This window comes from Callorhinchus milii, unplaced genomic scaffold (genome assembly GCF_018977255.1).
Source record: "Callorhinchus milii isolate IMCB2004 unplaced genomic scaffold, IMCB_Cmil_1.0 Scaffold9, whole genome shotgun sequence".
NCBI lineage: Eukaryota > Metazoa > Chordata > Chondrichthyes > Chimaeriformes > Callorhinchidae > Callorhinchus > Callorhinchus milii.
In genome coordinates, this window is record NW_024704750.1 from 6282707 (window position 1) to 6297516 (window position 14810).

Here is a 14810-nt window from a genome sequence, read left to right on the forward strand (position 1 = left end):
ACAGTGGGACTAGTGGACGCAGGGAGGTTCGCTGTTGGAATAGATTACTTTGCTGGGATGTTAGTGAAGGGAGTGGTGTAGAAAGACTGGAGCTCATCTGACAGTAGATTAAGCGGGATCTTTGCGCATCGTGGCTGGGACATGAAAACCAGCCATGGCAGCCAGTATATCACTCTAGAGTGAATGAGGCTTCATCTGGACCAGGGTGCGGCTCAGGGACCCCAGCTCCAACACTGTACACCATCATGTCTTCACAAGAGACACCAGAGCCCGCTGGCAGGAAAAATACAAACTTACTCGAATTCAGTACCTTTTGTCTGGACTCTGACTTTATATTTGGATTCACCAGTCACCTTTTGAGGAGGAAACCTAAGGTGAGTCTTTCACACATTGGCAAGTGTTTTTCATTTATTTATTATTTATAATAGATATAGATATAGATATATATATATACACACACATACATTATTCTGCTCTGAAAATAATGTTCAGATTTTCGTTGAATAAAAGTTTAGTGTAATCAAAGTTGCTTAGATGTGTTTCGAAAGGATTTCCCTTTGCCACCCAGCCGGAGAGTTTGGCGTAAAGGAGTGTGTTGATGATTCCACCAGGTTTATGGCTTAGCGTTGAAACGATCAAAATGAACTGTGTGCGTTGTGACTTGGAAACTAATCGGTGCTTAATTGCGAGCAGACTTTAATACGATGTCAGTGCTTCCCCCACTTAAACGATAATAATCCTCACCTTTTCAGGAACCCAGACTATTGGGCTACAATTGTTGCTTCAAAAGAGAGATGCACAGAGCGCAGGTTGCTATTTTTATTAAAGGACCAGAGCTTGCTTTGAGAGCTTGCTGTGAAGTCCAGTTGCGCTGTATATTTCTCTGGGTAAGGGATTTCACTCCAACCCCCGGGTCCAATAAATAGCTTACTGTGATGGACAGGGTCCCTAACTCACTGCCCAGTGAGTGTAACAGCTTCCCGTCGAGTGCAGAAACCGCCCGGGTGGTGATCTCCCAAGTCAAACGATGGGAAACTTTAGGTCCAGTGAATAAAAATGAATTAAAACATCCAGTGCAGCAGGAAGAGCGCCCGATACTTTGGCAAGTCACCATTTGTGGGCAAAATGAAGCGAAACGTGGATACTTTACCAGAAGTGCATTGCAGTGTCAGGCGACGTTGAGTCTTCCAGCACAGCGTTTGCTTGTGGGCTGTGGATGGGGTCGGTGTCACACCGACAGTCAGTCACCGACTTGGACGGCGATAAGAACACACAGGAGTCCTAGAAAGCGTCGGAGACGAGAGGGGAGGGGGGGAAAGGGGGGGGGATCGGGGTCGGGAAGAGAAGAGAACAAATTATTTGGGGGTCGGTCGGGTGATGCGGAAACCCATCACCATTGCTGAAGAGTCTCCAGACCAGACTGAGGTCTCAATGCATCCCTGGAGTCGGGGTGAGCGGACCAGGGGGTACAGCGAGAGTGGGGAGGGAGAGCGGGCAGAGCGCAGTGAGACCCAGCAGTGAGGGGTGGGTGGGGTGGGGTGGGGGTGGGTGGGGGGTGGGTGGTTGAGGTCCGGCTCGGAGCAGTCCAGGCTTCCTGGCAGCTTCAATGCAAAGCCTCTCTCGCCCAGGAAAGCCTTTGGCTGAGGGTAATGCGGACCCATCGCGGCTTTCTGCGCCCACACCAACACTCAGTCAGTTCCCTGTACAGCGGGGTCCGAACGCCAGGATCTGACAGGCGTGGGCGCAGTTTGGAGAGAGAAAGGCTTGTGCAATCGCTCTGTGTGTGTGTGTGGGTGTGTGTGTGGGGTGGGGGTGGGGATGAGTGGGGGGCTCAGATCTGGCGCTCTCTAGTGAGAGTGACTCTCACCCGCTGGCAGGACTCACCACTGGGAGGTGGCGGTGATGGGAGTGAAAGGCATCGATAGCCCGAATCTGGCAGACAGACATGCACTTAAACATCCTTCTATATTGTGCGTGTGAGGATTTCTCGCCGACACCCGGGGAATTGCCTTGACTTAAGTTGAGCGTAAAAATGATGTCTCATGAACCATTCAAAGCTCCACATTCCCTGTACTGCATTTTTTTGCTTTGCATTGGCATCAGCACCACCTTTCTGAACATCTAAACACTGGTTGCAATTTTTTTCCCCCAAAAAAAGAAGTGGGTTCTGTTCCAGATCTGTGTGCAATCTGCAGCTTGAATTCACTGCTCTCGCTTCCCAAGCGACCAAACGCCACAGAGTGCGAGGCTAATGCATTGCAGTTACACCAACTACACTGACTCCCCCCAACTGCACTTCACTGCACAACGTTTGACTTTCTGTGTTCTCTCTCTTTCTCTCTCTCCATCGCCAGACTGGTTTATTGAAGCCCAGGTTCTCGCTGGGCAAATCAATGACTTGCTTAAGTTTGGGAACTTCATGTTGAAATAAAAACGAATCAAAGCTCACTCTGGGTTTAATATCCATCCATCTTTCTGTTCTCAAATCATGAACGTAAAGAGTGTTTTTTTTAAGGCGGTGGTGGTGGGGGGGATCCTTTAACGTGATCTCTTGGGATTGCAATCCATCCCCAAAGTGTGGGATGTCAGCAATCCCAACAGAACCACAGCAGCCGAGGTCACATCTGCTTCACACGCGTGCAGTGCAGTCAGTTCAGGGTTCCCAAGTCGCCGCTAAAGCCAGTTGGGTTTGGGTATGGCTTGGAAAACGTGCTCCAGTGAAGCTGGATCGCGGAATTCCCGAAGAAAATGAATCGCTGGCCCATTCCTACAAGACCAAATCACCAATGGAGCTCTCTCCTTCCTGCAAGCGCTGGTGCGCAGTTTAGCGCAATGACCTGAATAGCATTTTTGAGGGCAAACCCCTCAGCGTGTGAACAAGACAGAAAGCGTGGGAGGACTTGACCCAACAACACTCTAGGGAGGACCTGAAATGTGGGTCAGAAGAAATCTCAAGGGAAACATTAAGGTAAAACATTCGTTTGGGTGTGTGCTGAGGGTTCCCAGGACTTCCATGTGCACACATGGGAAAGTTCAGTCTGTAAATGATACGTACTTAAGAGAAATGTTCATACTTACGTGTAGAAAATCATGTAAATATAGATTTTTAAAAAGTCAGTTATTGACATTACAATGGATGGTAGAGTTAATGATATTTTCCAAGGCCTAAATGATAGTGTTTCACTCACCACTGTTCCTGTATTCAAAGGCAACACATTGGGGGCACAACAAAAGGGAGCACAGAATGAAGAGGTGGTAACCTCATCTCCCCAGATCTGAAGCGATTCATACCATACAAAGAGGCAATTGTGACTCAATTTGGGGGGGTGGGGGGTGGGGTGGGGTGGTCTCAGAAGGCACGGAGCCCATTGACCTCATGGGAAAGGGAAGCATTAATGGTAAAGTACTATATTGTTCAGACATTGTATGGGTGTCACGATATGTTCCAAGAGTGCATCCGTACACACAGATTTTGTCCAAAAAACAGCATGATGCATGCAATGACAATAGTGCAGATCTATTAGGGTAGTGTAACAGTGCAAGGCATTAGCCAAATGTGCACTTGTACCTATAATGTATAATTCGCTCTCTTCAAGGGGAACCCAGTGGCGTGTTTCTGAGGATGATACACCAGAGCAGGAACCACCAATCCAAAACAGCACAAATATATAAGTATATCAGATGTAGATGTTTCTTAGAAAGCACAAATTGAAGTACTACTGAGGAAGGTTTAAGGCTGGGAGTGATAAGGATAAGGACAGCTCAGTTGGTATACCAGATGACCCAATTGTTTGGGGATGCAGATCTCAATGGGCTTCCTGTCAAACTGAGACTTGCAGAGCACTGGGGCCATATTGAGGAATAACTGCCCTTTATGGAGATAACATTGGCTAATGGTCTGGATCATGTAGACACCACAATTAGTTAGGCTCTGCTAGCTCTGACATGACTATTGTAATGCAGAACATCTTTCCCCTGCTGCCATAGAAGGGTGGGATCAAAACTCCAGGAAGCATTGAAGGGTAACATCAACTCCGAGATAAATTGGTTTCATGTAACCCATCTCGGTTCCTCCGAATATAGATAGGTCCCAGAATCTCAATTTTGGCCTTCCACGTTCTCTTTCCAATCTGGGGTCCACCCATCCCCTTTTGAGGGTTTTAACCTTTAGTCATAGAATATGTTTTAGCCCTACTAAAACCAACAAAGAGGTGTTGTGTCTTTCTTTGTTACTCTTCACTCATCCACTCCTCATTACTTCAGTTAAGTATCAGCTGGAAGAATCGACTGCGAGCACTGAAGTATTTCAACCTCATCTCCTGCAGCAATTGTGAACATTAATTGTGCTCAGTGGCATTTGCTTCCCCTATAACAGCTAAACTGTCCAAGAGTAAATTCGGCAAAATACAACTGTGACCCTATTTTGCCAAGTAACAATTTTTTTTTTAAAAAAAAAGCCTGTTTACAATTGGTTATCCGATTAATTTCATACTGAAAAGACCAAGTGCCGACTCTGGCTCTCGAGTGTGTGGCTGATAGTCACTGAGAGGATGGAGTCAGAGTGCAGTGCAGTAAAGCAGGGTGTTGGGTGTACCGATGGAGAACAGATTTTAACACAGACTTATATTAGGACCCATCTTACAGTGCACATGTAAATTAGTTTTTTTCCCCCCCCTCTTGTTATCCAGTAATTTGATGTTGTCCATGGTTTCTAAATCGTCACCAACAGGTGGTGCTACAACAACAGGGAAAGTAGGGCAGGACGACTTGGTTAAAAAGGACGAGAACAGGCTTTCTAATCCAAATGTGTGAGAATCCAGTTCATAACACACTTACACGTCTGTGTGATGGCGAGGCGTTGAGGTTTAAGGGTTTAAAAGGAAGGCAATTCATTTTCAGAAACATTGAAGGCGTCTTTTACCAAAATACTTTAAAGTTATTCACCTGGCAGGGGGGGGGGGGGTTGCCCCATGTTCCACCCATCAATGCAATATAAAAAATATATACCTTTGTATATATACCTTTGTATGTTTCGTGTGTTAAGCTTAATAAACTCAGTCAAGTCAAGCGATTGGAGATCTTGGTCAGGGTGTTGTTGTTTTTTTTTAAATGTTTTTTTTTAAAAAAAAGATGCCATAGCAATCTACTCTTACAGACATTAAAATGCTACTTCGTGGGGCGAGTTTGAATTTCCAAGTAAAATTTCTTTGCAGTGTATAACTTGTCCGAAGGGAACATCGCCAGATCGACTGCCTTAAACTGGAGAAAGAGAGAGAAAGAGAGAGAGAGAGAGAGAGAGAGAACGACAACATCCAAAAAAAGTACATCTCTGCAGTTTGGGATTGTTGTTTTTTTGTTGTTGTTGTTGTTGTTGTAGCACCATTTGTAGGAAACCAGTGATGCCCAGTAGTTGTGTCATTTCAAACGACTATATGAGTTAACGTTGGGGTCAGTTTGGAAGTTACTGCTGGAAGTTCAGCTTCTTTGCGGGTGTGATGAGTTGTTGCTGTTGTCACTCCCAATTTGACGAGTTGTTGGTGTTGCCACTCACCAACACTCCTCGTGGCCAATCGGTGGTTTAAAATCCCTTCTGTGCTCCTCCCCCTGAAGCAAGAGAGAGAAAAAAAACACACACACACACCCCCTTTTAGACAAACTTGAAAGTCAAACTTGCTCTGTCTGGTCTCTCTCTCCCCCCTCTTTTACTCTGGGACATGGATGGACAGCAGTGGAAGTGCCCGATGGACACACACCGTCTGCTGAGGCTTTGCAGTGGCTTTTAAACAAAAAAGGACTTGAAAAAAAAAAGTCGTTCAATGAAGAAAGTGCATTCTCTGCAGTGATCAGATGATTTGCTGCTCCTGTGTGTTGTGTGCGTTATGTGTGCGTTGTGTGTGTGTGTGTGTTATGTGTGTGTTGTGTTGTGTGTTGTGTGTGACATGAATCCGCACTGCCAGACCCGCAGACAGGAGTTGGCGCAGTAAATTCTTTATCCTTCGGTCCAGGTTACTACTTTGCCCTCTTCGTGTTCCTGCAATCACTGACGAGTTGACTTTTATTTCATAAATATGTACTTGGTGCAAGGCAGCAAATCCCGTGCGTTGGAGCCGGAGTGCCGCAGATTAGCGGTGAGTACAGTGCGGTGCGGTGCGGTGCAAGTACCGTGCGGTGCGGTGCGGTCGTAACGAGGCAATCCGGGAGCTCCTCTTGGCTTAAACTTGGGTCAAGTTTGAGTAAAGTTGGAAGCGAAGGCTCTGTGCCTCTTGAGCCGCTTGTGCCGTGTGCGGGGTGTAGTGACTGTGGTTCGGATGCGGTGGTGTTGCACAGTGTGCGCATCCCTGACCAGACTCTCAGCCACAGCAGGAACACAGCGCTGAGATGCTGACCATCAAGACGGGGGTTTCCCCCCTCCCCCCCTCCCCCCCCACCCCCCCCCAACCCTCCAAATGTCTACAAAATAATCAAAAGTTCTCTTCTTTCACATTTTAGCGTCTTACAGTTTAAAGGCAAATAACGAGAGAGAAAAGGGAAGAGAGCAACAGGTTCAGTGGCAAAACCCAACATTGGGATTATCATTGTCACTAAAATAAGGGGAAATAATAATCGCTGGTTATTTTCCAAGTTGGAAGGGGTGGGGGGTGGGGGGGTTGCAGAGATACTTTTGTTGGTGTTTTCTATTTCGCTTAACCCTTGAGAACACTCAACGTGGTTTGCTGTTCGAAAGGGGATCTTTCTGTGTTGACCATCGCCTGGAGACTCAAGACCCGCTCCTGTTCTCTGACCTGTGTTTGCAGGTGGTGGATGGCAGCCCGGGCAGGGAGCCTCCGCCGGTGTCCCTGGAGTCCGGCCCCAGGAAGAGGGTGCAGGCGGCCGAGGAAGGTCACTGTGGCAGTCGCCCTCCTCCCGAGGGCGCAGGAGCGGCCACCGGGCTGGAGTCGGGCTCCTTCGAGAAGGAAGAGAGAGGCGCCTGGTGCAAGAATTGCCAGGTCAAATTGGCGGAGCTCAGAAGGCAAGCCTTGAAGCTGGTCATCCCCGGGTCCATCAAGGTAAGGCTTAAATAAACCCAACACAATCCTAGACTTATTGTTGAGTGTTAAGCCCTCCCTTTTCCTTTTGTTGCAGACTTATGCAGTTTTGTCTTAAGTTATATATATATATATAAGGTATATACACTGTACTTGCTCTTTGTTTTAGAGTTTGCTTAAAATCTTCTTTCTTTTATAACCTGTTTGCATTTCTATTGCAACAGCCCCCACCCCCCACACATACATACACACACACACACACACTCCCCATATTCTGTAACGCAGTCTGGGGGGAAACACACTGAAATGGCTAGCTGGCTGGTCACTGGTTAATGTGGGAGTGAGAGTCGCCTGCAGGTTCCCCCACCCCTCCACCTCTCCTTTGACTGTGGGACATTAAACACAACGTGGGAGCTGGGGAATCTGAGCCACACGTTTGAGCTGTAGAGCATCGTTCAGCGTGTCAGCGATGGGCTGTCATCTCCTGCAACAGCAGCAGCAACAGCTCCAGGGCACTACCTCCCATCCATGAGGACTGAAGAATTTCCCCCCCCCCCATTCTCTCTCCTCAACACATCCCTCCCCGAGAAAACATTCAGGGCATTCAGTCATATTCGAAAAGAGAAGGGAGTTTCTCTCTCCTGGTGTCCTGGCCAACAGTCCCCCAAATAAAATGGGCCTCTCACTCCACATCTGTGGGACACTGTTGTGCGCAAACTGGCTGCCACATTTCACCCACGAGCTACACGGTCGTTCGACTTTACAGTATATCCTGTGAAGCGATTTGAAACGTCTCGACAATGCGATAAGGTGCTATCGCAAGCGCAAGGGTTATTATTTGTTTATTATCCTTGTTGACTCATTGGGTGCGATGTGAAACACCAAAATCTTCCCTACTGGGGAAAGTGAGCTTTGCGCGCCAGATACACTTTTCTTTCAAAAAAATATAGATGGTATTTTTGAAGATTCACCTCACAATATACATTCACCCTGAAATGTATTTAGCTAGTTTGAGACTTTTGAATATAGTAAGTTCCTTACCTGGCATGTAGGGTCAAACATGTCAATTCACTGCTATTGATTCGTGCTAAGCATGTTGTGTTCTTGTTGGTCATTGTGTGAATGTGGTTCAAAATCTTAAGTACTGCAGGTCGAGAGTTTAAATGGGGTGAAATTCTTCACCGTTTTAGATGAATTGCAGAAACTTTGTACTGCAGATAGCGTTTGGTGATTGTAGTATCCAAGGATTTGCATTTTCCATAAACCAACAATACCTTTCCTGCTTGGTAACTAAATTCTATTGGATTTTTACTTGCACTAAAATGGTCTTGTGTAATTGCCAGTGACCCTTAATGATGGTCCTCAGACCATTTATTGTGTCCCATTTCATGACACAAGGATCAGGTTTTCGTTTTGTCTGTGGTGAAGGTCTTGTAGCTATCTTGGGTTACATTGGTTAAAACTAAACGTCCTGTCTACTTTAACTGCCATTAGCTGTCAATGGAGGTTGCGTTTTCCATTGTCTGGCAAGCAGACTCTGCTGACTTTTCTACATGTGAACAATGAACAAATTCTTCTGAATTATAATCGAGGCATTATCTGTCCACATCAGGTAAAGGGGACTCTCATGGGAACAAAACGCAAATTCTGGGAAGGGAATAGTTCGCTAGCAGGTGTCCAGGTGAGGAGACCTTTCTCTCAGGGCCACTCTGTGTGGTCTGTTCGTGTTTGGCGGTAGAGTGGGGTGGGAGTTTAAATCCTACATCAGAACTTTATTTCCCAAACACACCACAGCACTGTTTTCATCTTCACTGTGAGCAGAGTGCTGAGAGTGCCCTGTGAAAGGACCCTACTGTCTTACCTACATTGCTTTGGAGATTTTGATTCAAACAAGATCTTTTAGATGAGGGCGATGAAAGGAAATGCTGTATGTGGTCTAATGCATGCTTTGGGAATGTGATCACAGATCTAATTCTATTGGCGAAATGTTGTCTTGTAAAGCCTGCATCCTGTTTTGAACTGTCTACAAAAAAGAACATTCATATGCTATTTCATTGACGTTGAATTTCAGTGTAGAACATAGTAGTCAATAAGAGCTAAGGAGCATGTTCTGACTGAACTATTCATTACCCAGTGTTTACATGAAGCTCCTGATGATTTTGATTTCTTTTTAGGTTTGGCAAATCGTGTGTTTCTCCGTAAATGAGTTGTTTCTCTTGGTGTGGATTCAAACGATTCATTAAACCTGTGTCACTCTTTTAGTCAGAATAAAGCTATTTCTCCGAGCAAATTAAATGTTGAATGAAGTTTCTTTTGTTTGCCATAATAATCATAGGATCTTTCAGCGAAGGCTTTGAAAAGGTCCTTACACCTGGTTCTGAACTCTCTTTGGTGCTGGTGGGTGGGTATGTAAGTAGGGTGGCTTTGAAAAAGGAACATCCACTGCCCCATGACAAGTTAATGAAAAGGATTCTTCATCTTTTGATTACCTGCTATAAGGCTGACAATACATTGGCCACCAATAAGTCTTATGAAGACATCATGAAGGCAAGGTCTTATGAACACACTCCCAATAGGTAACAACAAACAATTATATCAAAAGAGAACTTGCCTTTAAATATGATGCATTCACTAATTCAATGAACTAGTGTTCAGTGTTAGCGAGGTTGTACTATTTCAGGTTGTACTGTTTAATACTTGCGTATTTAAAATTCTTTGGAACTGTTCCATTATAATCATTTTCCTTTTAGATTAAGGGTTTAACGTTTTGTTAAATGAGTTAGTCCTGAATATTCTGAACAAGCGGCATGTTCCACACGTCTATTATCTATCACTGGCAATAGGATCAGTGGTGGGTTACAAAGGCTTGTGCAGTGTAATAAAGATGGCTGATGACAAATGCAGATAAGATGTGGTAGACTGATTAAGCTGGGGAATCAATTTACGTTACAATTAAGAGTTCAGTTTACAGATCCCCATGTAGCTGCAGAGGGAATTAACTTGTACCTTTCTTCAGTCAGTAATGTATTGCTTATTTTTATCTGCTGATATATTGCTCTGTACAGATTGCTAGCAATATTAACATATGCCAATACCTATGGTTGTTTACTGAACCCATGGAATTGTCCTTTCAATAAGTAGATTGTTTTCTAATGGCCTAATGCAGAAGTTGTGATTTTAAAGGCATATATAATATGATAATAATAAGCCTTGCATTTGGTATAGCGCTTCTAGATGTCTCAAAGTGCTTCACAGAATATACTGTAAAGTGAATTGATTGTATATTTGTGGCCGAAACACAGCAGCTAATTGCGCACAGCAGTGTCCCGTAAACAGTCGTGGATTGAGTGACCAAATTATTATTGTTTTTTTTTGAAGGATTATTATCCCTGAAAAAGCAATGCACCAATCGACTAACAACCGGGTTCCTACTTACTGCTAGGTAAACAGAGACATGTGGAGTAAGGAAGGAGTAAGGACTTGCCTAACATTTCGCCCTTCCGGGAATATAGCCCAGGTCTCTCACTTTCATTGAAATCCGAATTTTATACAGGTCACATCAGGAACTCGGATGGCAATGAAGAATTTTTAATTTTTTTTGCAACTGCATGGCATTTTCTATCTAGTTTTCACTGGAGGGAATTCCACGTGGGAATAAGTCAATGACTAGAATGTAAATTAGGACCACAGTATGATCAAAGCTGCAGGAAAACAACAGCAATGATAATTATGTACAAGTGAGCTTCAAACACAACTCTGATCTGAGGCTGTTTCATTCACTTTTAGTTTTCTTCAAACTAAGAGTGAACCTACTGCAGTCGTTTCTGTTTTCAAGGTGTTTAACCCTTAAAGTGGCTTTTTTTCCTTTGCCAATTGTTTTTCCTTTTCACCCTCCTCTTGCTTAGTCTTACTCCCCCAATACCTCGCTCAAGGGGGCAGTCATTCTTTATGCTTGAGCCTTCATAACAAGTGTCGGAGAGGTATTTGACTATGAAGTGCACCACAGCCAAGACTGATCATATTCTCATTTGCTTTTCACACGCATGCACGTTCTTTCATGGATTAATGGATAGCAATCAGGAGTAGAACCTTTAGCTATTTGTTTTCCCCTCCCTAGCCCAGGGACACTGAGGCCAAGTATAGAACCCTACTGCTGTCCACTGGTATCAGTCAACCTGAAATCTTAACCCCTTCAACCTTCTGATCTGTATGGCACCTTAGACTGACATTGTCTTTAACTATGAAACTTGCATTTTATAGCTCCTGACCACATCAAAATGTTTCAAAGCACTTCACAGCTAACTACTGTCAAGAGTGGGACCTGCCCCTCTAGGCAAATGCAGCAGCCATTTAGACAGTAGGGTCCTACAAACAGCTATGAGGTGATTGACCAATTATTTTGCGTCATCAAAGCAACATAGAATTGCATTTCTCTTTCAAACGTATTTCCCCCAGTAGGTATTGACTCCCTCACAGCATTGTATAGGAGATAGGTGAGATAGGATAGGAGATAGGTAAGATCATACTAGTCATGGATTTCTCTAATACTGCTACCAATATTGGTCAATGGTCCCATAAAAATCTATATCATTTCTTTTTTCCCCCTTATTTTTTTGTTAAAATGAAGCATTTTGGTGCACTTAGATGCCCGACTTAGTAGAGATTTGATGAAATACATCTCAACCTCAACAGTCATTCTATGCCGCATGCAATCTTGTAACAATTTAATGAGTATTCAGTTGACAAACCACATTAAAATCTGCGCCTGTGTTTTCCAATTGACTTCATCCAACTCTGTTTTGCATTAAACAGCATCTGTGAATATAATATTGTATTTACTCTTTGCAGTGTTGTGATGCTTAAAATCATTATGGATATCTGCAGAGCCTATGAAGTTAATTTCATTACTCTTGACAAGGTTTACTGTGCACGGTTTAGAATTTAGCATTTTGTTAGAATTGTTCGAAAGACTATGGGATAATAACCCAAATGAAAGTGTTTATTGATATGGTGGAATGGAATGATAAAATCCAGACTCTTGCTTTTCTATCAATTGAAACGGGGAAGGAGATCCATTCAGAGAGAACAAACCAAACCTGCTCTTTTGGATCTGGTTATAGAGTGGCTTCAAAAAGAGTCTGGGGGTAGGATGTTTGTTTGAGTGCTCTTTTGGGCAGAAGAGGAAAGGGGAGGGAAAAAATAACATTCCTAATATATTATCATAGTACATCCAGGAATCATTTAGTTAGGTTCCAATGCCAATAGGAACTGGCAGATCTATTTTTGCATTCTGTTAGATGCAACTTTACATTGAAGCATTTGCTGATGATGACACCACTTATATGCCTTGAATACTCACCAAACACAAGATATATCAATGCTTTACATTTTTTTTGCTTACATACACATGTCAAAATTCATATGACCTCAGGTAATGTGTCTTACATTAAACTGAGTTTCTTTGCACTATTCAAAACAAATTCAGACTAACTATAAACTGTACTTGGTGTTTTTTTAACCAAAAAATAGTGTAATCGCGACAGCATCCTGTTTGTCTAAGCACCCAGTAGTGGGGTGCTTAAAGCCAAATGTAAATCGCAAGGAAGGTCAGACAGGAAACTGCCATTACAGTGTCTCACTGTTTCAGAGGCGAGCGCAATTAACTTTTTTTAACCTTTCGCCGTTTGCCTCGGGTCATATGGTGACTAAATCAAATAGTACGTTCTTCAGAAGTTCACATAATGAGCAAAAATTTTTGCAGCTAGACCATTAAAGATCCAACTGAGCCAAATTACTGGATAGAGCTGGGTTTGTTCTGAATTTATTTAATACTGGTTGATGATTTATTCAATTATATTGTATATAATACTGTATAAATATGATGTAGCTATACACACCTCACTGTGTGTTTTGTGACTGTAGTGCATATTTTAGCTCCTTGTAAAACACGGTTTTGTTTGATGGAACGAATATAACTTGTTCCTGATCTCCAGCCCAGATATCTTCACTTTATGCAGGAGATAGGCTTGTCATATGTAATGCCCTGCTGATTCGTTTGAAGTCTCTTGGGCAATGAACGTCTAGCTCATACTCCACTGTATAGCAGTTACATGGAAATAATGGAAATGTTTTATGAATAACTTTTCCAAAGTAATGGTAGGTAATAGAGTGACTTTAATAGATTAAATAGTTAATATGGTTGGTGCGGTGTATTTATCAGTGAAGTAGCTATGTATTGACCAGATATAGATTCTTCAAATAAAGTACGCAGTGAAGCAAATTGCAATTTGCCTAAGGTCTTTACGATCCATACTCTTTAATTAGTTACCCAGTAAAATGGATGAAAAGTTTCAGAATCATTTGAAATTGAAAAGAGAAAAAGCACTCGTTAGACTCATTATACTAAGCATTTATCATTCTCCTATGAATGATACTTACAATCAATCGTGCTCATTTTTTTAATTGAAGATTTTTTTTAATACCCTAAATGAAATCTGGTGTAGTTTTGTCACTTATGTGATCTCACAGGCTAAGCAGACACTCCAATGCAGTGTTACGGGAACTCTGGTTTGCTGGAGGTGCCATTCTTTAGGTGAGACGTTAAACTGAGGCCCATTCAAGATCCCATTGGAAAAAGAGAAGGGAGTTTCTTCTGTCGTTCTATTCTGTATGCTGAAATAAACAGCATGCAGAACAGAAGGATGCCGATTTAATCCTTTACTTGGTTTGGCTCCCAATCTAAGCAATGCTGTGTAAGGAGGCACTGAGCAGAGGTGAAGTATCTCCTCATGGATAGGGCGAGGCTGCTCTTGTGTGCTCCTGGCTGTCGGGGAAAGAGCAACACAGATAGAGCTTCTTTCCATCTTCTCATCAGCATATAGTGTGAGAAGAATGTGTAAAAATAAAAAAATATTAGAAGGCAAATGCTCTCAGGGAATATACAACAAGGACTTCCGAAGAAAGAACGAAAAATTAATTTCAAAATGTATTTTTCAAAATATTGCAGTGTTTGAAAAAAAAAACTGCAGCGGGCAGGTCATTTCGCTGACTGTAAGCATTTCCATCTTGAAATTAACATTTTTTTTGACCATGTTTGAAATATGAAGCTGTTTCATCACAGTTATGTTTGCAATAATCATAGCACCATTTAAGTGGGGAAAAAGTGGTGCTTGACAACGGAACAATGCAGCTTTCACATGCATTAATTCAAAAATGCAAGCAAATAACCCAATTCTGACAATGAGAGGGTGAACCACTAATAACGGGTTTGGGTCTGCCCCATTGAAAGTGCTTTAGGTTTTTTACATCAGATTTCATGCCGGTGTTGTGTATTTATAAGCTGCTGCAACCTATAACCCTTTGTATTCTTGTTGGTACCCTGATGACCTTTGTAAAGCTGCTTTAGCATTCAAGTATAGGGTTTCAACACCCTGACCAGAAGCAAAACAGGTGGAAGGGAATTTTGTGAGCTGAAGGTGGTCGGGAGACTGGGTTAGCTGAATCAGAGCAATCTGACACACTAGCGCTGTGAAATATGAGCTCAAATAGTAAAACAGACCCAAGCCAAAACGATACTGTTTCTTAATGATCGTTCATGGTAATTGCCCAAAGAATATGTGTGTACTTGGGGAAAAACAGGTATTTCTTGAGACTCTTATTTGCTCAGTGTTAGTTCTACAAAATGCATCTGGTTACAGAAGAAGATTTAAACCAACTGTACACAAGAAAACATCCATCAGTTCTGGGCATGTACTCATCTTTTCTTCCTCTCCTGGCTTTGTGACG

At 43.1% G+C, this 14810-nt stretch overlaps 1 protein-coding gene across 1 annotated transcript in view; it reads left to right on the forward strand.

Moving 5' to 3' along the window:
- The first annotated feature begins 245 nt into the window (after positions 1 to 245).
- kif26ab (kinesin family member 26Ab) overlaps positions 246 to 14810 on the forward strand; it is a 98702-nt gene continuing 84137 nt past the window's right edge. The window contains 2 exon segments of the mRNA XM_042338298.1: positions 246 to 374; positions 6795 to 7046. Coding sequence (XP_042194232.1) covers positions 246 to 374; positions 6795 to 7046 — 381 coding nt within the window.